We start from the raw sequence: 24928 nt of genomic DNA, 5'->3' as shown, positions 1-24928 counted from the left end.
TTGTCTTAAAATTGCAGTTCGTTAGATGTTGGACCACCTGGCTTGAGCATCTATTTTTCTCAGCTTTTCTATTTGTTCAATTTCCTTGTCTTTTTGTTTACTTTCTGAGATTTTTCTAGAAATTTGTTTTCTAATCCTGTTACTGATTTATTTTTAGCTATCATATTTGTAGTTCCCCAGAGTTCTTTTTGCTGTTTTTCTTTTTATAACAACCTGTTTTAGAAGTATAGTATCTTTTCTTATCCCTCTGAGGGTTAATTATAATTATTTAAAATGTTCTTTTGTTCCATGCATCGTGTATTTTTCTAAGTTTTTTTTTTTTACTTTGATTTAATCTTTTTCTTCCTTGTCAAAGGCTTTCTTAGAAGTCTGGCATGCTTCATTGATCATATTTAAGAGTGGAACTCTGAAAAGCTAATTAGAAGTTTTATGTATTCTGAGATTCTCTGCAGTGTAGACATGTGCTTACCTGGCAATTGACTGAGAACCTCCGTATATCAGCGTCTTTAGGTCTTTCTTCTAGTATGGATAAGTTGGGGCTGAGAAAGATCCTCTATTCCTTTGCCTAGAAAAAGCACTTTGGAGCCGACTGAGAGAGAAGAGATGGAAATCTCACTTTTCAACATGCAGATTTTCACTGAAGTTGAGTTTTTACTTTAGTACTTCACTCTGTATCTGTTCCTTCATTCCCCCCCTCCCCCGCCACATAGGGTACCTCTCGGAATGGTAGTTCCCTGGCTAGATAGTGTGGGGATGAGAACCTTGTTGGTATATATGTTCTCTATACAGACGTTCAGATAATCTCTCTATTTTTAGTTCTCTACCTTCTGCAGTCCTTGATGACTCTGATTTTTTTCTTCTTTCTTTTTTCTTTTCTTTTTTTTTTTTTTTGCCTCTAATTTTTGAACCCTGCTACGGTTCTGTAGATGGAATCAATTTCTTTGACTCATTCCTCTTTGCAGGCATTTAAGTGATCATATCCCACTTAAGTCATGTATTATTGCTTTATCCCAATTCTGTCTTTGCTTTTTGAAGTATTGAGTCACACATGTTTCCTAGTTCTATTGAAGATAAATTATGTATGTTTGGTTTCTCATTCTTTTTGTTTGGGTTTGATTTCTGAAAAGATCACACTGTCTTAAAACAAGTATTAGTAGAAAACTATTAAAATATAATCAAAATGACCTTAAAAAATGATAGGGTTTGTAATATTTTGGTCCTTCTTGATTTTTACTTAAGCAGTATAACATAACCTCTTAATTTAAAAGCTGAGAAACAAATACTGTGACCACACCTTATAGATGATTGTTTTAAAGAAGCAGTTTAGGTATTCCGAATATAAATTTCTGCATCAGTAAGTCAGGATTACTGTGCTGTCTGGCTTTTTTTTTGGAATCATGTGATATTAATGGTTTTTTATTTGTAAACCATATTAGATGTGAAATTGGAGACAGGATGATAATACTTGTTCTAGAAATCTTGAAAGAAGTACTGGTCAAGATTCTTAGAGTAATCCATTCCTTTCTATAGGTTATTCATTTCTGATAATCAGGGATGACCATAATCAATCATAGTTGTATCTTGAGTGAAGTATGTGTCTGGCACAGGTATCTGTAATGAAAAGGAGGGTGGTGTTTGTTTCCACTGTTGAGGGGCAGGTGTGGTGTATTGGCAAGTCCATCGACTTAATTACTGCTAAATGTCAGGCCTTCTTTTTGGGCCCAGGCATCTAAGAGCTCTAGCTCTCTTGCTTGCCTCTCCTTTTACTTAGTTACTACTGCTTCTCACTCTCGGGGTTTTTCTTTCTTTAGGCCAGACTAAAGAATCAGATACTGTCTTATTCTTTTTTTGCTGTCTTTAAAAAATCTCACAGCAAAAATAATGAAGAAAGAGGTTGCTAGGGTTAAGTCCAGGGTTTGAATTCCTAAATCCCTAGATAAGATGACTGTTTGCTCTCCTTGAGTTTCTTCCTTCTGGTTTTTTGTCCTGGAGGCAGAGAGTACTAACCCTCCTGAACTGAGTCTGTGGTAAGAATATACCTCTTTCCAGCCTTGAAGATGAAATAAGAGTAGAACCAGGTGCCCCCTTTTATTAAATGAGTTGTTTGTATCTGGACAGTCTGTCTGGATTTATCAATTCTCCTGGGATTGTATACTTATATGAATGGTCCCAGTTGGGTGTTTGCTCATGGTGGAATGTTGAGGAAAAGACTCTTTCCAACAAGTATATCTCTCCCTTACCAGTTTCAACAAAAATACACCCTGGAAGCAAACTACTGTTGCTCATGGCATTAGTTTGGTACACAGTGTAAATTTTAGAACCTTTGGCCAGAGGCTTGTGGCTCTTATATTGGTTATACTTCTTTCATTCCTTTTATTGAACCAATTGAGAATTTACAATATGCCAGACATTATGCTAGATACTAGGATTTAGCATTCGAAACAAATGTAGTGTTGCCTCTCACTCTGCTTACTGCATAATTCAAGGGAAGAACTAATAAGCTTATTCATTTTTTTTTTTTTTTTAACACCTACAGCACCTGGTATTCCTAGGTGGTCTCCCAGCCAAGTACTAACCAGACCCGACCCTGCTTAGCTTCCAAGATCAGATGAGATCGGGCACCTTCAGGGTGGTGTGGCCATGAATCTAATAGCTTATTCTTAAAGTTGCTCTTTTACCTTGTGGTCAAAACCATTTCTACTTTGAGGTTTAAGCATATACCACTCTCTCACCTTTTATCAGTCTTTTTCCTCCCACTTCCAAGTCTGGTCATCCTGGGTGTCTTCATTGACCTTGTATTAAATAAATAATCAATACCCTAGCCTTCTGATTCCTTCATGATCTCAATTGCATTAGTTTTTACCTTCTTTTCACTTTAACAGCCCCCGTGGCTATATCCTCCACCTCTGAAATGTTGGGTTAAAATAGAAGAATAACTTTCTTCTTTATTCCCATAATCTTGGTCTTTGTCCCTTAAGCCCTTTAGTTCTTTGACCTTTCTGGGTTCCCCCCCCTCCACCTCCCCCCTCAAATCTGTAGCCCTTTTCTTATTTCGCTTTATTCTGAATCCAGCCTAATCAGCATGGTCTGCCACTTAAGTCACTTGCTACCTCCATTGACCTCCATTAAGAAAGTCCTAATCTTATTTAGATTAGTTGATAGTGTTCCTCCCCCCCCCCCCACCCCGTGTTTTAGCTACTGCATTACTGGCAGAAATCACACAAATTTGTAGATTGCTGCTAAACAGATTCATAGTCCCCACCTTATTTGGATCCTCAATGCTCACCAGACATTTTTCTACATGTCCCTAGACAACTCCCGTTCTCTACAACTGTTAAAGCCTTTACTGTTAGTTCCTCTACTTCTTTAGCAGACTGCCTCTCTTCCCTACTTCCTATTCAAGGCTGTCAGATGTGTTTCCCTTTGACTTCCCAAATTAATGCCTACCCCCAGTACTGTATTTATCATCATTTTCACCTTTCTTTACTTACTTACTTCTTTCCAGGCATAGTGGGAGATGTGTTCGTCCTCCTTTTCCAGGCCAACCCCTCTCTTTATGTTTTGGATCCATCCCTCTCTGTCTCTTCAGGGTCTTTTCTCTGTCACTTCTCTCTTTTCCATTCTCTATCCTGACTTGTTAAATTTAAATGTATTCATGTCTTTGTCATATTTAGCAAAACAAATCTTTCTTTTACGTGAGGTCTTTCCCATTTTTTGGCTTTCCCCTGTTTTGGCTTTTATGGCTGAATTTCTTGAGAAGTCATTTTTTTTTCTTAGTTTCATTCAGTATGTTTTGACTTAATGTCTACTGTTTCAATGAAACTCTTATTCCCTAGGTCACCACCACTTTCTTAATTGCTGAATCCAGTTGTCTTTACTTAATTCATCCTAAATTTACTTCTCTGTTATCTTGAAGCTTTTGACCACAGTATTTTCAAACACTGCTTCCTTGATTTCTGTAATTTTACTTTACTACTTTTTCATCTTGCTTTTTAGTCCCTTGCTTCTCAGACTCTCAAAATTACTTATTTAAAAAATTCAAATCTCCTGAGCATTTTAAAAATAATGTATTTTTGAGGTTTTCTGACCTTTCCAGAGTTGCAAGAATAGTACAGGGATCACCAGTTGTTAAGTTTGCCATATTTTCTTTGTCAACCCCCTTACCCTTCATCTTTTCTCTCTCTATGTGCATATATATATTCAAAATTTTATTTTTTTGCTGTACAATTTAAAAGTTAGTTGTAGGCATCATGGTACTTTGCCCTTACTTTTTTTTTTTTTTTATCTCTATGTATCTCCTAAGAATAAGGGCATTTTCATACATAACTGCAGTTAATTATCACACTTGGGAAATTTAACATTGGTACACAATACTGTTTTTTAATATATTGTCCATACTTAAACTTTCCCAATTGTGTCAGTAATATCCTTTATAGCTGTTTTGTTTTTAACTATACAGGATTTAATCAAGGATCGCACACTGAATTTAATTGTCCTATCTCTTTACTTTCCTTTATCCTGGAGCCATTTCCTACTCCCCCTCCTCGTGTGTGTGTGTGTGTGTGTGTGTGTGTGTGTGTGTGTGTTTCATGACATTGACATTCTTTTGAAAAGTCCAGGATAGTTTCATTGTTTCCTCATGAAAACACATTTTAAATTTAGGTTAAATATTTTTTGCAAGAACATTATATCCTCAGTGCATGAGCTCAGGAAGCACATATGTCAGTCTGTCCTACTTTTTGGTGAGATTGAGTTCAGTAACTTGGTTAAGGTAGCGTCCACCATACTTTGCATTGTATAGATACCTTTTCCCTTTGTAATTAACAAGTATACATGGAATGACTGAATATTCCCAATAATCTTTATCCACTGGTTTTATCATCCATTGTCCAAATCAGCTATTATGGTGATTATAAATGGAGACTTGTTTAGTTTTATCATTTTTTCTATATTAGTATAATTCTCCTGTAAATAAGAATTTTTCATACTTTCTTTTTAAAATTTTATTGTTTTAAAAGTGTCAGTATGGACTTTTTCTCCCTAGTGTGTTATCCATTCCTTTCATTATTCATTTTGGTCCTCAAATTGTCCCAAATTTTGCTAGAGAGAGCTCTGTTAAGATTTCTATATTCTTTTAACGTGGTAAAATTATCAGTGTAATATTCAATTACGTATATGTATTTTTGTTATATTCAGTTTATTTCTCTTCCCCATCCTTGTTTAATTTTATTTTTGGAATGTATTAAACATTAACATGGTACAGAATTCCAAATCTTTGTAATCACAGTAATATTTGATTTAGAAAAGATAAAAAAATGAATGCTAAAACCATTGAGGTATATATCTCAGAAGGTAAATTTCATTCTCTTTTTTACCTTTCCACTGTCCTTAGCTTTGGTTTATCTTAGTTATATTTATCATTACAGATGTAAGCAGATGCATATATATATATTCTTATTTTTCCTCTTACATAAAAAGTAGTAAACTGTGTGTATTATCATGTCAAATGCTCTTTTCTTTCTTGCTTCATTCTTTCTTTGTAGAGCTTTTCTACACATTTTGTAGTCCATAGGTTTTCAGCCGAATGGTATGCGTGGGCATTTAGGTTTTTTTAATATTTCACTTTTAAAATGATGTTGCAACTAATAACCTAGCGTATATGCTTTTCTCATGTTGCTGGAGGTGTGCCAGAACTTAGTGCTAGAACATAAACTTAACACATCCAAAACAATGCATCATTTTCTCTGAACCATTTCCAGTTATTGAATGACACCATTATCTATCCTGTTACTTACACAGAAACCATAGTAGTATTATTTCTTATCACATCTAGTTAGTCAGCAAATGCTAATGATGTACCTTTACACTTTCTTTTTTTTTTTTCCACTTTCATTTTCTTAGTTGCAGGTCTTCTTGCTTAGTTTACTAAATTGGCCTCCTAAATGGTCATTTCTTTTCTGGAACTCCACATTTTTACTAGAATGGCCTTTCTTAAAGCCAAATGTTATTACTTCCCTTACTTCAACATTTCTCCTCTGCCTCTAAGATAAGATTCAAACATCTTTGCTTAGATGCCCAACCCTTCCATTTCCTGACCTCCTCCTATGTTATGTTTCCAACCTAATCTCTAACCACTTGTAACCATACTGAACTACTTATAGAATCCCTAGGTGTGTCCTGACAAACCTCTTTTGCACTGGGAATGCTTTTTAATGTCTTCCACATTTTATCTTAATAACTTTTCATGATACATCTTAGGTACAACCACCTCAAGGAAAACCTCTTGCCAGGTCAGATGCAGTTTCCTTGTTCACCCATAGCACTTTATGCTTACACCTCCATTGACTTATCTCTCTTCACTGAGACTTTGGGCTCCTGTAGACTTGAGATTCCTGTTAGTTTTGCTTTCTTGTTACAGAGCCCAGAGCATGCCATGGTAGACATTCAACAGTTAATGAATATATGAATAAACTTAATAAGCTGTTTACATTTTTAAAAAATTATCTTTAGATTTTCATTTACATGTTCACTACAAAAAATTCAAACAGTACAGCTGTATATAAGTAGTAAATGTCTTGCATTTACCCCTATCTCAATTTCTAGTGGGAACTTTGATTGATATTTTAATATTGGCAAGAAAAGCACAAATTAGATTTTCCAGTTACTGTAGAATAAAAATGTCTACAATTTTGTTCTTATAGATCATCTCTTTTCCTTTAGGCAATGATAGTAAGAAATGCTAAAGATACAGCTCATACAAAAGCAGAACGGAATATTCTGGAGGAAGTAAAACATCCCTTCATTGTGGATTTAATTTATGCCTTTCAGACTGGTGGAAAACTCTACCTCATCCTTGAGTATCTCAGCGGTCAGTACACACAGTTTGGTGTAATTATTTGCATTTGCTCCAGAAAAAAGGTCAAAACATTATTTTCCAATGGAAAAATGCTTTTTCCCAATGTGATCAGGTAGTTCTTAAAAATGACAAATACACTGACATAAGGAATTCAGATGTTACCAAGTGTTTCTTTTTGCAGATAAATATGAAGGAAATTTTAAAGGTTAAGTTTTTTTCCCATCTGTAAAATTTTATCTTAATCTTTTTGTAATCAACTAAATAACAAACGTTGATACAGAGCCATCAAATTGACTGCACTTGGGTAAGATACTATAATTCAAATAAACCATTAAAGTGTTTCTTTCTAAACTGAAATGAAAAACTTACTTCAGAATATTGTTTAAGATATTGAGTATTTTGGGAATTGCATCTTAAAACAGAAGACTTTTTTAGTTTAATGTAGTCTTATTGATAGATTATGCAGTTTACTTAGAAATCATCCATATTTCCAAAGTTTACTACTTCCTAGGAACTAGTTGCTTTTCATACCATTTCTAGATCCTAGGTATGTTTGTTTTCCAGCAAACACACTTGAGTTTTCTGAAAAACAGATTTTCCAATAGCCTGTAACATGGAAGGGAAAGCTGCAGAATTTAGTAACTTTTTTGTGACTGTTGCCGTTGTTTTCTTTTAACTTTATTTTGACATAATTTTACAGATTTATACAAAAAAAATTATAAGTACAGTACAGATAGTTCCCACATACCCTTCACCTTGATTTCCCCAAGCCTTATCGTTTTAGTTGTTTTGTTTCATCCTTCTTTCTCTCTATGTGTATGTATATATATATGTGTGTGTGTATATATCTGTGTATATACACAAATGAATACATATATAATTTTTTTATGAACTCTTTAAGAGAGTGTTATAGATATGATTTCCCTTTACTCCTAAATACTGTAGTGTATTTTTTCTGAAATCAGTGACAGTATCTTGGATAACTATACTAAAATTATTAAAAATAGGGAATTAACAATGATAACAATAATATCTCCTTAGTTTCCTTTAATCTGGAACAGTTCCTCAATCTTTCTTTGTCTTTCATGACCTTGACATTTTTAAAGAGTACAGGCCAGTTATTTTTCAGAACGTATCAATTTGGGCTTATTTATTGTTTGCTCAGGATTAGATTAAGGATATGCATTTTGGGGAAGACCATCTAAGTGACATTATTTCATTCTTTGTGTATCAGATTAGGAGGTACGTGATACATATATGTTTGTATCTTTGTTCCATCACTTTGTTCCAGTAAAGTTGATGTTAAGTTTGACCACATGTGTAAGTTGGTATCTGCCAGTTTTTACCCTGGTGAGGTTTGCCCTTTGTAATTATCTTGATATATCAAGCTTTCACATAGTTTTCGCATCTATTGATTCTTGCCTGAAACAGTTAATTATGATGGTTGCCAAGTGACTTCTCTTATTCCATCATGTCTCCATTTATTATTTGACGTTCAGCTAGAATGAAGAGCTTTCCTTCTTCCTCATTTTAAAACTTTATTTATCTATTTGATATATATCACTGTGAATTCATGGATTCTAAGATTATTCGGTAGGATATAACCCTTTATTATCATTTATTTTGATGTTCAAATCATGTCATGCTTTTTACAAGGCCACTACCAGGTTCATCTAGTTTCTGACAGAGTTATGAGAATATGGACATTTTCTAATTTGCAAGGGTGATTTTAATCATGTACTAATATTTTTCTACTTATGGGTAAAATGTCAGAGAAGCTTTAATCAAGATTTCTTTAACTCCAATCTGGAACCTATAAACATTTTGAAGTTTATAGATATAAAAATCTAGAATTCCAAATCTTAGATATTTCACATAATAAGAACACTGCTAAAAGAAGAAGTCTGAGGACTTAGTTTTAAACCTATAATTTTGAAGATTTTTTTTTATTATTTTTAAGGGGCTGATGTCTTTTAATTATGGTTAAGAGGAGAGCAGAAACCCTCTCATTAGAAATGGGTTGGAAATAAAGATTGCTTTATTTCAAATGTCTTTTCCTTTTCTTTACAGGGGGAGAATTATTTATGCAGTTAGAAAGAGAAGGAATATTTATGGAAGATACAGCCTGGTAAGTGAAATGTTTGTGGTTGCATGGATTCAGGTAATGATTCATATAATTAAAAGCAAAGCCCTATTCCCACTGTGGACAGCCAAATGATTTAATAAATTGTTCTGGAGCCAGTCAGTCACTCAGGACTTAAAGGGGGAGAAGCAGCTTTTGGACTGGGCAGCTATTGGAGGTCACATCATTCCTTTGCCCCCAGGCCTTGGGTGGAACCCTCTTCACGCCAGTTCCTAACAGAACCATTCTCACTGGGGCTTTCTTTCCTTGAATTGGTAAGCTGCCTGCCTTGGCTGTGGGTGAGTGTGATTTTCCAGTGAAACTTTATGTGTAGAACAATGGGAAGTATCAGCAATCATTTCTTTTTTTTTAGACTTTCCAGTTCCAAGGTGCAGTCTTAGGGAGGTGATAAGCCTGCATACCTCCTCTGTGGATTCTGTGGTCAGAATGGGATATACCGTCCTTATTTCTTAAGATGGCATCTACTTCAGATTAAAAATATATACATCCTTTTGTGAAATGACAGTATTGGGTAACAATAAATCAGTTTATCCTACACATTAATTGAATAGAAAACACTTAAATGTTTTTTCTACCTTAATTACCAAACTGCATTCCATTGTTTAATTTCAGGCCTTTTCTAACACAGAAGCTGCATTTAAGAGCCTTAGGGATGAAGTGCCCTTTTTTGGAGGAGGCTCTCTGAGCCATGTTGGAGGCTGTGTTTGTGGTCCTGCTGGCTGTGAAACTGCCTCAGTCCTCTAGGACACACCCTCTCCATCCTGGAGTAATCTGCAGGATTGCAACATTGTTATGCAGCCAGTATTGCAGTGCCTTGTGCTTTTCGAATCCAGACAGGGTTGACTCAGCCCTTTATTCTTTTGAGGTAGATAAATTTGAGTGTCACACAGTTTATAGTTGTGGGCTGGCTGGCAAGAGGGAGGGCAGATACTGTGGGCATGAGCTGTATATAAATATGCAGCTGTAATAAGTAAGGGATGAATGGGCTTCTAAGGGTCAGTTTATAAGGTATCTTTTGAAGCTAAGATTTGCTCTCTGAGTATAACAAAATTCTTATTTCCTATGGGGTTTTAAAATTGGGGTGGGTGGCAGAAATTTGCTTTGATCTGAATGACTATTGCCCAATTCCTACATAGAACAAAACATGACCAGTAACAGTTTGGCATATTCTGGACTTCTTTGAAATTTTAGCAGTATGTTCTAATGATAAAATATATTTTAGTTTCACTAAATGAGTGAAACAAATGTCTCCATACCTTTTGGCAGCATCCTTTGCCATCTCTTTCCCCTATACCCATTACCCGCCCTCCCCCGCCCCCCTCCCCCCGCCCCCGCACTAGTCTTTGGTGCATGTCTGTTTCTTCCAAGGTATTTTGCTCCATACATAAACTGCTTTAAGTAGATTATTCTTTAATTTTGTTAAATCACTTTTGTTTCCAGCTTTTACTTGGCAGAAATCTCCATGGCTTTGGGGCATTTACATCAAAAGGGGATCATCTACAGAGACCTGAAGCCGGAGAATATCATGCTTAATCACCAAGGTGGAGATATACTACTGTAAACAATTCTATAGTAAATAATCATCTTAAAATCCTCCCACACAGGTTATGGTCATTTTAAAGCCCTATAGTCATGTATCAATTATTATACATTTCTCCTGCAGAATTTATGGCATCATGCTACTTGTTGAGATTTAAGTATTGAGATATTTATGGTTGATGAGATTAAAGGGAGTTAAAGATGCTTGGCCATTCAATTACCTTTTTGATTTAATCTTTACTCTTTATAGCTTGTCATTTTTTAGAAATCCTTACATTATGTGGGGTGAGTCAAAGCCAGTCCAAACACAAATTTTGGGTTATTCCGTAAATTGGAAATTGAATCTTACCTTTACAGACTGAGTTTACTTTAACAACGACAATACGTAAATATGAGAAGCAATACTTTTTATAATAGTTTTTATTAATACTATACAAAAGGACAAGATTAGAATTGAACCAAAATATTTGATGTAGCTGTAGAAATAAAATGTTTAGTAGGCATCAGTTTATTCTTGCTGTTGGTTTGTGACAACAAACATAAAAATTAGTCAGGTTAATATTCTCTACAGCTACAGGTACAGCAAAGTGGCCTTGATTATAACTACACGCTGCTACAGACAGTTCAGTTTGTGTGAAAATAATCAGGGCTGGATAGACTTGGCAGTTCACATACCCCAAAGGAGCAACCAGACAACCAGGAGGTCTGGTAGCAGCTGCTGATCCTTAGATGTCTATAAAATTCTTGGGCAGAAAATGCTATGTGGACAATTGATGCCCATATGAATGTTTCAAATTGTGCTCCCTCCCCCTTTCCTTTTTTTTTTTTTTTTGGAGAATGCTGTGCTTAACCAAGTATATCATGGGAGTATATGTATTTCTCTCCCTTCTAGTTTTGCACCCATCCCTTCCCCCTCCCAACATGAATTCTGATTCTGAATTTTAACACAAAGGATAGGATAGGGAAGTGACTAGTTAATGTCTTTGATTCATAAAATTGAGTGTATCAGGTGCTTCTGTGAAAATAAAGGTCATATTCTGTGTCTCAGTAAAGTACACATTTACATTTGAATCAGTAGGCCATTGCCTCTTCCTTTTTCTGAAATAAACCTGGAATAGTAAGGTCCCTGGGGTTGTTGAACCACTGGATATCTAATGACAGCTCAGTAAAGCTCAGCTTGAACTGAAATTTTCTTTGTGTCAGGTGGTGAGTTTTTCACTTTCTGGATCAGGGATGATCTCATGGCATGTAATAATTTCACTTATTTTTCTAAGCTGTCAGCATTGGCAGAATGCATTGGGAAGTTAGTACTGGCAGCTAACTGGTTATAATGACTTTCTGAGACTATTTTAAGAACTGTCAAGTCAGTTCACTGTGATAAAAGCTATGTATTTGAAATAGAGTCACACCTTTGTTTAAAAGGTATAGAATATCTTTATTAGGGTCTGTGTACTTAAACCAGACTCACCAAGAAGTTTTCCTAGGACTTACTGTTTCAGGATGGTAGAGGATTCTAGGTATAGGTAAAGCTGGAGCCTTATATAAGCTGTTTCACTTATTTATCTTTATTTTCCATTTACCAGATATATAATCTCATTGGCAAAAGATGATTTCTCCCTAATCTTAAAGAGTTAACATCTCATTTTATGGATATCTTCAAAAAAATTAAAGCAGGAAAAGTTAAATGGATGGATAGATTATTGTGTTGTATGATGTGTTCAAATATTGCACATACTTAGAAATCTCACAATAATCATGCTATAATCTTTTATTGTAGGTCATGTGAAACTAACAGACTTTGGACTATGCAAAGAATCTATTCATGATGGAACAGTCACACACACATTTTGTGGAACAATAGAATACATGTGAGCTTCATGTTAAAAGAAATATAACTGGTTTGGGGGTAATAGCAAACTTTTACCTGGTTTAAGTAATAGTGTGCTAAATTTTTTGTAGCATCATTGGCTTCATATTCTGTTTTTAAAATTCTAATTCAGATGATATACAAATGGGTGGATTTTTTAGGCATGTTATTTTTCTCATTGTAGGGCCCCTGAAATCTTGATGAGAAGTGGCCACAATCGTGCTGTGGATTGGTGGAGTTTGGGAGCATTAATGTATGACATGCTGACTGGAGCAGTAGGTGCACAGTTAAAAGCTGCATGAATTATGTATAGTCTGTGCTGAGTAGTTGCCAAATCACTCTAACAAGAGACCTTTCCTGTGCTTCTTGAAAATATTACCAATGGAGTTTTTTTTTTTTAAATTTAGCACTACAAATGCTTTATTATTAGTAGTATGGTCCCCTGTACTTTTAAAAACAATTTCATTTAAATGATCTATGTCATGGTAGCCCTGTGAAATAGACATAAAAATAGATACTGCCCTTATTTTATAGATGGAGAAAGTGAAGCACAAAATCACATGGCTCACCCATTATCACACAGAGTTAATGGTGAAAACCCATTTCCTTCCAGGATATTGCTATTTCCTCTGTCATGTTGTTTAAAAACTACACATCTTTAGCAGTGCCTATGTCACAGTATACATTTCTGATCTCTATGCCTAACTGACTAATTCTGTAAATGGTAATTCTGTTATTTAAAATTTGATTTTTTATATGCTAATATCTCTCACTCTCTTCTCTTAGCCCCCATTCACTGGGGAGAATAGAAAGAAAACAATTGACAAAATCCTCAAATGTAAACTCAATTTGCCTCCCTACCTCACACAAGAAGCCAGAGATCTGCTTAAAAAGGTAGGGTTCTTAAATAGGCACTCAACTACTAGGATTTAAATAGATAAATATTGAATGAAAAAGCCTATAGTTTTTGTGGGGGAAGTACAAATTTGTTTAAGGATTTTATTGTATTATTATTCCCAAACAATATTTAATAGTAACTAATAAATCATGTTTTCTGAAGGCAAAATAAACAAGCAAATACTATAAAGAAAAAATATGACTAAGTAAAGTTCATCAGTGCTTTCTTTTTCCTCCTTAAAGCTGCTGAAAAGAAATGCTGCTTCTCGTCTTGGAGCTGGTCCTGGGGATGCTGGAGAAGTTCAGGTAGGGATTGGCATGTTTGGTGGTTTGAGGGGAAGATAACACTAATTTTATGTATTTGTGAAGGTTGTTTGTAGTTGCTTATAAGTTTAGCTTCTTTTGTTATCAGTAACTTCAGACAGGTAGTGGTCAATCCAGTGAAGTCTGTTCCCCTTGACTTCCTGCTTTTTTTCTAGGCTCATCCATTCTTCAGACATATTAACTGGGAAGAACTGCTGGGTAGGAAGGTGGAGCCCCCCTTTAAACCTCTGTTGGTATGTATACATGAATGCATATAATTTGAGGGACCTGATACTTTTCTAGAATATCTCAGAGCAGTCAGAAATATTATATTTAACAGTTTAATAAACTTTGGTCTATCTTCTTTTCTCTTCAGAATATTCTGTAGTCTTTTCAAGAACTACCTCTATTAGCAGTTGATGACTGTATTAATTGTTTTTAAGTTGGTTGCCTAAGACAAGTAAATATTTCAAGTACATGGGAATTTTTTTTTTTTTTTTTTTTTTTTTGCACTTTAATTCAACCCTATTTTAAATTTGATTTTCTGGGAATTCTTTTCTTCAAAACATAGAATATATGTTTACTGTGTACTGTTCTGGAGGCTAGAGGTCTGAAATCAAGGTATTGGCAGTGTTGGTTCCTTCCGAAGGCTGAGAGAGACGCTGCTTCATGCCTCATTCCTAGCTTCTGGTGGTTTGATGGCAATCTTTGGCATTCGTTGGCTTTTAGGCATATCACCTGATTTCTGCCTTCATGTTCACAGGTCTTTCTCCTTCTATGCTGGCCTCTGTTCAATTTTTCCCTTTCTATGAGGACACCAGTCATATTGAATTAGGGTCTGCCTTATTCCAGTATGAATTTCTTAACTAATTACATCTGTAGTGACCCTCATTCCAAATAAGGTCACATTCTGAGTTAGAACTTCAACATATGAATGTTGGGGAGGGAGATACACAATTTAAACCATAACGATATGTTTTTATATATATATATATATGCTAATATATTCTTATGTTTCTCCAACCTCAGAATTTGAGGAAATACAATTTCTTTTTCTGTTTTATGGGACAAAGGTAGAGCTGGAGAGGATAATGATTGTACTTGGAGCACAAGGTGACTTGCTTTAAAATTTCAACATACATAATTGTAAGGAGGATAATTAACCCTCATATACCAGCTGCCCAGCTTAAAAAATTATCAGGTCATCTTGTTCAAACATAAACATAAACATAACCACCAGGCTATCATCACAGTTAAAAAACTAACAGTTTCCTTATTCCCTTTTTTCCTTGTTGGTTTGTTTCAATAAGGATTCAATTAAGGCAAGGCCTATCCAGTTTGTTACTATGTCTCTTAGGTCTCTTTCCATCTATAGATATCCCCTTTCTGTTCCTCCTCTGAGAACTTACTGAAAAAACTGGACCATTTGTCCTGTGGGGCTCCTCACATTTTGATTTTGCTGACTTTACCCTCATGGTGTCATTGACCATGTTCATTTTTTTTCCCTGTATTTCTAAAAATTGGCAGGTAGATTTAGGTACTTGATCTGATTCAGATTAAACTTTTGATATTATGTATTTTGCTCAGGAGACAGAATGTGTATTTTTGTTTCTTTAGTGATGTATTTGTATTTTTATATCAGTTGTTTGCTTACCTGTTCATTCAGGAAAGGTAGGATATGTTTGTTTCTTTCCCAGTTTTCAAAATAACGAATTAGTTTTCCAACATCTTCTAAAATTGACCAATGAATTATGTGTTTTTTTTTTTAAGTTTGATTATGAACTCATGCCTTTTAACTTATTTATGTTTCAATCCATTATAGTTTTTTAAAATTGGTGTTCAGCTTTTCTCATCTTTGGATACTTTGTGCTTAAATACTTTGGTTCCTGAGTTCTTTTGACACGACCTCATAGTCTGATGTACCAGAGAAGGAATTAAAAGAACATATCTGGTGGTTCAATTTAGGCAAAAATACTCTTTCAACAGAAAATATACTTGTGCAGAGTAGAGTATTATTTTTGCTCCTTGAGAAATCTAGAGGGATGAAGTAAGCTATGAGAAGAAACTTTAGAGCATCTTACAAATGTGTTTTGGGTTTAAGCTCTGGTTTAATAGTTTTTTTCAGGTTTATTACAAACCTGCAGTGGCCAACTAATAAATTATCTCTAAAAAGGGATTTAGCCAGTGTATGAGGCTTATTGAGTCTTTGTGAGAGGGGCGATTGGTATTCAGATTTTTAATAAGAATGATAACTGTATACCAAAATCTATGTTAATGTATGTCTAAAATTTGAATATGTAATTTGACCTTTGACATTTTCACATATATTCTTTAGTCTGACTGCTAAGACTATTCTGATGCTACAGTCAGACTCTGTGAAAGCTCTATTTAGAGCCTTCTCTAAGGCTTGTAATGCTTGTAATGCATTTAATATATATAATAGATTATTCATCATTTTGTAATTTTTTTTATATAAAGCAATCTGAAGAGGATGTGAGTCAGTTTGATTCAAAGTTTACACGTCAGACACCTGTTGACAGCCCAGATGACTCAACTCTCAGTGAAAGTGCCAACCAGGTCTTTCTGGTAAGTGAAAGAATTGCCATGTAGCCATGGGAGATTTAAGTATGAGGGTGGGCCCTTTTCAATAAGAAATGCCATTGTCAATAAGAAAATTCATTTTGGTTGCTTTGCAGTTTGATGTAGATAACCTGATGTTCTTTTTTTTTTTTTTTTTTTTTTTTAAGTTATCCCATTATAACTTATTGATGTTAGAATATTCTCATAATCCATCATTTTATTTTAGGAGTTATAGTAGGAGTGTATGGTTCTTCAGAGTGTATGATTTCTTTTTTGGATGGGCCACTGACTTAAGGTGATGTTTGGCTCTTGATATCAACTGAAAGCCACATAGCTAAAGTAGCAGGAAAAGAGCTCACTGTAACTATTTTATTCCTGAAGAGCTACAGATTTTTGATCCTTTTAACATAAGTCTGTAGGGGATTTTTAGCCTATTAGTTTTAAATATTTGACACCAAAATATATTGGTTCATATGTGGCAGGTAATAAATTAATCCGCAATGTAAAAGTATCTGTATTGATTTATACTTTGTCTCCTCAGACAGAAAAGCAAAACATGGATTTTGATCAACAAAAATGATAGATTTATACCTGATGACCATCATTGCATATTATTTTCCTTTAAGTATCATCATATATGCTTGTTTATTTTTATATTTAATGTGTCACATGAACATCTACCTCATTTCATAACCTTTGTTTCTTTGTCATTTTGTCATTTTTTGGTCTGCCTCTAGAGAGAATGGAATATGGGCAATATAATCATTTGGAAATATTTTTCCTTCATTTCTGAGTTCACTGGATTTGTCACTAACTTAATTTTCAAGCTTTTTTATACTGTTCACAGTATAACACAAAGTAGTGTTGTATATTTTGGGGTAGGGAGTAATTGCCACAGTTTGCATGGAATGCAAAAATTGTATATGGTCAGAATTACCCTTAAATACTGTAATACAGTATGGTTTCGAATAAACAGCATTGAATAGAAACAATTCTATAAATGTATGATTGTGTGGTGGTATAAGAATAGAGCATATATGCAAAATATAATTTCATGAGAACACATGTTGTTAAGTTTATGTCTCCATGTTATGAAAGCCTTATATCCTCCTTAGTAAAATTTCATGTTTAGTTAAGGAGGGTAGGCATGATTCATTTTAATTCTGGCATTGCTTTATTTTTTCTCTTATGATGTGGAGTTTTGTTTTCTACGGATGTGATGTGGCATTTATTCCTTTGATTTAACATACAGACCTTTTCTTCAAATGGGCATTGCAGTTTCAACTAGTCTGACAATGTTTCCCCCCATAAAAAACAGTCTAGAAACATCTTAACTAGGTAAAAAGAAATCCAAACTTGAGGTTATCAGAGTTATATAAGCTAAGCTTTTATTGTTAAAGTAGTGTTTAACTTTTCATAATTAATTAAATTGGCTACCTAAAAGAACAATTCATTATTAAGTTGTAGCCAGAATTCTACACATAAAATGGATCTCTTTAAAAATTAATTAAAAAATGGTCATATCCACATACCTGGAGATTGGGGTTGTAGCAACTTCAGTTCAATAAACATTTAAGTTCCTATCACAAAATTAAAAGAAATTCAAAGATGATTAAGACGCAGCATGGTCCTCTTGGTAGTTACAGCTTTAGCCCACTAGAACATGTGGGGAGATGGCCTCTGCAGTACACATGTAGCTGTCACAAAGCATATTGCTCCACAGAATGCACCTCACTCTTTAGGGCTTTATTGAGTCTCTTTATTATAACTCACAATACCTACTCGTAGCTGACAAGAATAGTAAATAGAAGGGAAGATAGGTGGAGGACCGATTGTTAAAGGCATGAACATTGACAGCAAGAGAAATGACAGCTGGTAGCCTAATAATAGCAAGGTCCAAGAAAGAACTAAAGCTAACAAAACTACATATCTATCTCTTGTAATTGAGGGTTTTCACAATGTTGACCTTTATTCATTAAGAAATTACCAAATCCATCCAATCATTGATATAAAACCAGAAAAATTACATGTGCCAAGTTAGAGAATTCTATTTTACTTTGGCTTAATAATGAGAAACTTTTTTTGCGGGTGATAATCTTAGTTGCTTATATGCATATGGTTAAAAACACTGGAATTTTCTTTGCATTTATCTTGATATTTAACATCTTAATGTGGAGCTTACGTTTACCTGTTTTTTTCTATTCCTTTCAATAGAGTGGAATTTTGTTTGATGGCCTGTGGGGCTCAATAGTATTCTTCTTGAAGTCTGTGTGTCTGGAAAGAAGTTAACAGGTGTGAAATGAGATTGAGATGGGAGAGTACAGATTAGTGATTTTAGGCATGTATGAATGTGTTGGTGTGTCAGAGACTGAGCAACCACATTTTCTTGATGTATATGACAAAATGCCCTTCTGTAGTCCACTGTTACTTTTTTTCAGGGTTTTACATATGTGGCTCCATCTGTACTTGAAAGCGTGAAAGAAAAGTTTTCCTTTGAACCAAAAATCCGATCACCTCGAAGATTTATTGGCAGCCCACGAACACCTGTCAGGTATTCAGACTTTGTTATTCTCAGTCTTTTTTTTTTTTTTTTTTTAACCTAGATGAGCCTTGCTTTAGAAATATACGCCACGTTACAAAAATAAAAGATTTGTCATCATACTCTTTTTGGTTGACAGCGTAGCATGTATGCCTTATTATATTCCAGGTGACTAGTCTGTGACTAATCAATGATAATATGCTATATAGTTTACCTTCCCTCCTAAAAGTTAGCTGCTGCACTGGCAGATGTCCTTTTTACCCATTTGTTTCCCATTTGTTGTGTACCAGGGGCTGTGCTGCATGCTGGGGACACATGATTAACATAGGAGTTGTCCTTGTCTTGATGAAGCTTACAGTTTAATGAGAGGGAGTCAACAACAAACACAAAAGGAAATAAAAAAATATGTAATTGCAAGTAGTGCCAAGTGCTATATGAAAAAAAATTAAAAGTATAGTGGTAGAGAGCAAAGAGTAACAGGGGGCTTCTATTTACGGTGGTCAGAGATAGGCCTTACTGGTGAAGTAACATCTAAAAATGAAGAGAAAGAGCAAACCATACAAAAAATAGAAGTACAGGGTATTACAGGTAGAAGATCAGCTTTTGTAAAAAAGCCTTAAGGAAGGAAAAACTTGACATTTTCCTTCAGTGTTTCTGAAGGGTGGTGAGAGAGGGATAGAATGGCAAAGATTTGCAGAAGTATTTTATTTTAAATGCAGTGGGAAGCTGTGTTAAGTGGGGGAGTAAAATGATTTTTTTTAAAAAAATTAAGTTTCATTGAGGGTTTTATGCAAGCAAGTTTAGAGATAAAGAGACCAATAGGAAACTAGCAATTAGTCTAGGAGAGATGGCTCAACTTTTGCCTTTGTGATAATCCATACAAAAATAAAATTAAATGAAAATAGATGTCATGTTACCTCACTCCCTTTAAATATAAGGGAAACATTTCTTGTTGAGATAATTCTTGAGACAAATGAATGATAGCTCTTCCTTGTCTTAAAGCCCAGTCAAATTTTCTCCTGGGGATTTCTGGGGAAGAGGTGCTTCAGCCAGCACAGCAAATCCTCAGACGCCTGTGGAATACCCAATGGAAACAAGTGGAGTAGAACAGATGGATGTGACGATGAGTGGGGAAGCTTCAGCCCCACTTCCAATACGACAACCGAACACCGGGCCATACAAAAAACAGGCTTTTCCCATGATATCCAAACGACCAGAGCACCTGCGTATGAATCTATGACAGAGCAATGCTTTTAATGAATTTAAGGCAAAAAAGGTGGGGAGACGATTTGTGAGCATCCTGCAGGGTCAAATAAGAAGACTCAAAATGATAGTCTTGAAGAGTCAGTGTCATTACATAGAACACTTTGGACAGAGGAAAAATAAACGTGGATTTTTAAAAATCAATCAATGGTGCAAAAAAAAAAAAAAAAGCAAAATAGTATTGCAGAACTCTTAGGCACATCAATTAATTGATTCCTAGCGACATCTTCTCAACCTTATCAAGGATTTTCATGTTGATGGCTCAAAACTGACAGTATTAAGGGTAGGATGTTGCTTCTGAATCACTGTCGAGTTCTGATTGTGTCGAAGAAGGGTTATCCTTTCGTTAGGCAAAGTATGAAATTGCCTGTAATACTTGCAACCAAGGACAAATTAGCATGCAAGCTTGGTCAAACTTTTTCTAGCAACATGGAATCAAAGACAAAAAGAAACTTATCAATTGATGTTTTACGTGCAAACAACCTGAATCTTTTTTTTATATAAATATATATTTTTCAAATAGATTTTTGATTCAGCTCATTATGGAAAACATCCCAAACTTTAAAATGCGAAATTATTGGTTGGTGTGAAGAAAGCCAGACAACTTCTGTTTCTTCTCTTGGTGAAATAATAAAAATGCAAATGAATCATTGTTAACCACAGCTGTGGCTCGTTTGAGGGATTGGGGGTGGACCTGGGGTTTATTTTCAGTAACGCAGCTGTAATACCTGTCTGTAATACTAGGGGGAAAAAAATCTATTTAATCATTTCTATTTGCAGTACCGCTATACACTAAGCCTAACTGGAAACCTTGGAATGGGCGTAAGTTGTGTGTCCTACATTTCATCCTTGTCCTGGGCCTGCATTGCACTGGAAATACATCACCACCTGTTTTTATACCAGTATTTGGTTCACGACACCAAATGTGTTCAGCCTGAGGCTGAAGAAAGATGAAAGAGAGTCAGGATAAAATGCATACTGAGGGCGGCAAAGTGAGGGAGACAGGGAGGTCCAGGGGAAAGAGGGTGTTGCCATGGTCCACGCTCTATCTCTTTACAGCAAGTTGTTAAGGTTTTAAGTTTTACTTCTTTTTACTGTTTTTGCTGTCTGCCTTCCTTACGTTTTTCCTCAATAATTTTAAAAGGAAAAAGGTTTTTTCTCCTATATTGGGGCTACATTTTTTGATTGTAAAAATATTTGATGGCCTTTTGATGAATGTCTTCCACAGTGAATAAGTAAACTTAGTGGCTTAATTTAGGAAATATGTTAACAAGACACTATGTTTTTGAAATTGTAACAAAATCTACATTAAGTGATTTATAGGTACAAAGAATAAAAATGAAGGTAATTTTACCTTTCTTAAATACTTCCTGCCTTAAAGAGAGCATTTCCATGACTTTAGCTGGTAAAAGGGTTTAATATCTGCAGAGCTTTATAAAAATATATTTCAGTGCATACTGGTATAATAGATGATCATGCAGTTGCAATTGAGTCTTATCACCTCTTTTTGTTTGTCTTTTATAATGTCTTCAGTCTGAGTGTGCAAAGTCAATTTGTAATATTTTGCAACCCTGATTTTTAAAAAATAGATGCTGCTTGCTTTGTTCTCCAAACCTTTTTGAGCCATAGGATCCAAGCCATAAAATTCTTTATGCATGTTGAATTCAGTCAGAAAAGAGCAAAGCTTTGCTTGTTTAAATAGCAGTTCAAGTGAAATGAAATCCTATGACATTAAGCAAAAAATGAACCATGAAAAATGATTGGAAATATACCTTTTCAATTGTGGCAATAATGAAAGAATTGATAATAGTTCATCTTTAGACAGAAAGCCTTTTTTTTTTTTTTTTGAAATCACTCTCTAATCCCCCTTTCCCATTATTGCAGCATCCTACTGAGAACTTTATAACTGTAGCTAGTAAATTAGCAGCTACAAGGGCAGAAATTGTATTTCAACTATAGATCTTTATTCTCATAATTATGATGTCTGAAAAAACAGACCTCCTAAAGCTTTGGTGATATGTATAGACTTTTATTTCAGACTGTAAATGGCTTGTGCTACTCTTAATACTTGTTTTCAGATGTGTTCACTAACTATAGTGTTAACTGCCTGACCAAATTCCAGCAAAAATTTTACAACAAAATATTCCTCCTCAGTCCTGTTTGCTAACATTTGCACTGTGATTGGCTGGCTATAACCACCCTGTAGTTAAACTATTTTCATAATTAGTACTGCCAGCAATAGTGGCAAACACTGCAGCTTTTCTGCATAAAAAGCATTAAGTGTACATCTACCATACACACAAAAAGTGTTTCAGACTTAATATTGAGATTAATTTCCTATGCCGTGGCAAGGTTATTGAGAAATTGTTTCATAAATGGATATCCCTACTATGACTGTGAAAACATGTCAGGTGCCACTTTAGTGTCACAGACAGAAAGCACACACCTATGCAATATGGCTTACCCTATATTTATTTGTAAAAATCCAAGTATAGTTTAAATATATGATGTCAATATTTCTAGTTTTGAGTTTCTAAGAGGGTTCTTTATGATTCTTCCAGGTAAGTGTATAAAAGAGATTAAGTGCTTTTCTTTCATCACTTGATTCTTTAGAATCAGCTATTACAGGATATATTTTTATTTTGTATACATGCTGTTTTTTAATTAAAATATAATCATTGAGAACTGAAATTTACTAGTTTTGATTTTATAAGGTTTGTAGCATTACAGAATAAACTGGGATTTATAAACCAGCTGTGATTAACAATGTAAAGTATTAATTATTGAACTTAAACCAGATTTTCAGGAAAATTGTTATTTTCCCCCTTATGGTCTTAACTAATTTGAATCCTTCAAGAAGGATTTTTCCATGCTATTTTTTGAGGTAGAAGATAATGGGGAGAAGGCATGTATGATGCTCCATAAATTCAACATTCTGTAAGTAATAAATGATTATAAACAAGATGCATCTTCAAAAGAATTAATATACTGAGCCTTGAATTTTATATTTAATATAGGACATAACTATTTTGGTTACTCGGTCATATGGTTCCTAGCTTACAAGGGCTAGATCTAAGATTATTCCCATGGGAAATGTTGAATTTATGAAGTATGGGATTTTGAGGTTTTGAAAATGGTTAATTTCTCAAATAAAAATATCAATGTCCAAATATTTACCCATTTTAGTAGGACTAGACACTAGCAAGCTGGACAAAGCAATCATAAAAGTATTTGTCATAACAATGACCTGTGGTCTTTTGCTGATATAAAACTTTTCTTGTGTGATTTACCACTATAGCACAGTATTATCTCAGTGGATATCTGAAGTAACATCTGAAAGATGGGTTCATCTGTGTTTGCTCGTTAAACTATTATTTTTTTTCCTATCCCAAGTTGGCTTTGCATCTATCTATCAGAGTAAATAAATTCTTCAGCTGCCTTATTAGGAGTGCTATGAGGGTAACACCTTTTCTGCTTTTCATCTTGTATTTAGTTTACTGTATTATTTGATTTCAGATTGAATGAATGTAAATAGAAATTAAATGCAAATTTGAATGAACATAAAATAGAAGTGATTTTTTTTTTATTATCTTAAGATAGGAAGAAATAATTTCAGGTACACAAATGGTTTCAGTAATTTTTTTCATTAACATGGCAGACATGTTCAGGTTCTCATATTTAATTAATAAACCGTACAGTTGGCCCTTGAATAAAAATGGGTTGGAACTGCATGTGTCCATCTACAGGCAGAATTTTTTCAATAAATATATTTGGCCTTCCATATCTGCATATGCAAATGGCCAACTGTAGAGTCAGAAGTTACATGTGGATTTTTGACTAATGTCTCAATATATCTATTGTAAGACAGGTAACGTTTCATATAAGCCACTTCTTATTTATGAAGTGATTCTAGTCACATTTGCCAAAATGATTTTTCTATAGAAGTTCTCAAATTGACTTTAATAAAACATAGTAGCAACTCTTAATGCCAATGAAACAATATTTCAGAAGGCGTGATATGAATTCACATAATAAATGGGTTTTTGAATCCCTATTCCCCTATTTTTGAAGTGAAGGAATAGAAGTAATGTTTCCAGTTCATCAGCGTTGTTAGTGGATGGCATAGCTCTGTTACATTTTCCCCCTCTTAAATTCATGTGAACTGCTTTCCTGTTAAAACAAACAAACCCCACTGTCCGCTAGGGAGTTGTTATTAAATCACATTAAGAAACAAAGCTATCTGTAATAGGGTAAATAGATATAAGTAGATATTGTAATAGGACTGAATTAACCTATGTAGTAAGATGATGTTCTTGTGTTTTTAACAAGAAGTCAACTCATCTATCTTTCACACCCAAATTCTAATCCCAGATTGCCTTTCTCACTTATCCCTTGCTGTTTACCTAAATAACAACCAAATAACTTCACCACAAAGTCAGAATGTGACTAAGGCCAAGTAAGTTTGTTTCAATATTTGCAATGGTTCTCAAAGTAGATAACGGGGTTAAATATATCATCACTGAAAGGATAGAAACAGGTGTGACTATAACCTGGCAATATTTGCCTGAGGAAAAGTTTCTAACGTTCTGCTGCCAATTTGGGTGGCTCTATGATCATGAAAGTGACAACCTGTAGCCAGTTGGTCACTATCCTTATTAATCTATATGCTTGTTTCACCTTTATCAACACTGCAACCTGTACCTCCTAACTTCTTCCCTCTGTCTCTTCCTTGTGTGCAGACTGGTAGATGGTAGTAGAAAAAAATGGGCAGAGGCCTTGTACTCTAAACTTAGATATAAGCAGCCCTTCGGACTTATATATCTTGATTCCCCCTTAGAGGTTTCAAGGGGACGAAGTGCCTCATTCTCTTTTCTACCACACTGCACAAATACTGAGGCAACCAGACCACACTATCCAAAGCTTTTGGTTGCCTCTGAGTAC

General features: G+C 34.7%; 1 protein-coding gene and 1 pseudogene across 5 annotated transcripts in view; one reads left to right on the top strand and one right to left on the bottom strand.

Annotated features, from left to right (window-relative positions):
• The window catches only part of RPS6KB1 (ribosomal protein S6 kinase B1), a 34558-nt gene extending 11012 nt beyond the window's left edge, over positions 1–23546 (top strand). For 3 of the 5 annotated variants that reach the window (XM_016143389.2, XM_016143390.2, XM_016143392.2), the window contains exons 5-15: positions 6721–6868; positions 8927–8984; positions 10440–10540; positions 12316–12406; positions 12590–12680; positions 13192–13299; positions 13546–13608; positions 13782–13859; positions 16084–16191; positions 18624–18736; positions 19727–23546. In XM_016143389.2, coding sequence (XP_015998875.1) covers positions 6721–6868; positions 8927–8984; positions 10440–10540; positions 12316–12406; positions 12590–12680; positions 13192–13299; positions 13546–13608; positions 13782–13859; positions 16084–16191; positions 18624–18736; positions 19727–19964 — 1197 coding nt within the window. In that variant the 3' untranslated portion in view covers positions 19965–23546. Of the gene's footprint in view, positions 1–6720; positions 6869–8926; positions 8985–9611; positions 9865–10439; positions 10541–12315; positions 12407–12589; positions 12681–13191; positions 13300–13545; positions 13609–13781; positions 13860–16083; positions 16192–18623; positions 18737–19708 lie in introns of all 5 variants that reach the window. The other 2 variants (XR_004951279.1, XM_016143393.2) reach the window with 2 other exon arrangements.
• Positions 2528–2646, bottom strand: LOC118604385 (annotated as a pseudogene).
• Positions 23547–24928: the final 1382 nt, after the last annotated feature.

Source organism: Rousettus aegyptiacus, unplaced genomic scaffold (genome assembly GCF_014176215.1).
Source record: "Rousettus aegyptiacus isolate mRouAeg1 unplaced genomic scaffold, mRouAeg1.p scaffold_m13_p_6, whole genome shotgun sequence".
NCBI lineage: Eukaryota > Metazoa > Chordata > Mammalia > Chiroptera > Pteropodidae > Rousettus > Rousettus aegyptiacus.
The sequence above is the reverse complement of the archived record's forward strand: the minus strand, read 5'-3'. Positions and strand labels throughout refer to the sequence as shown.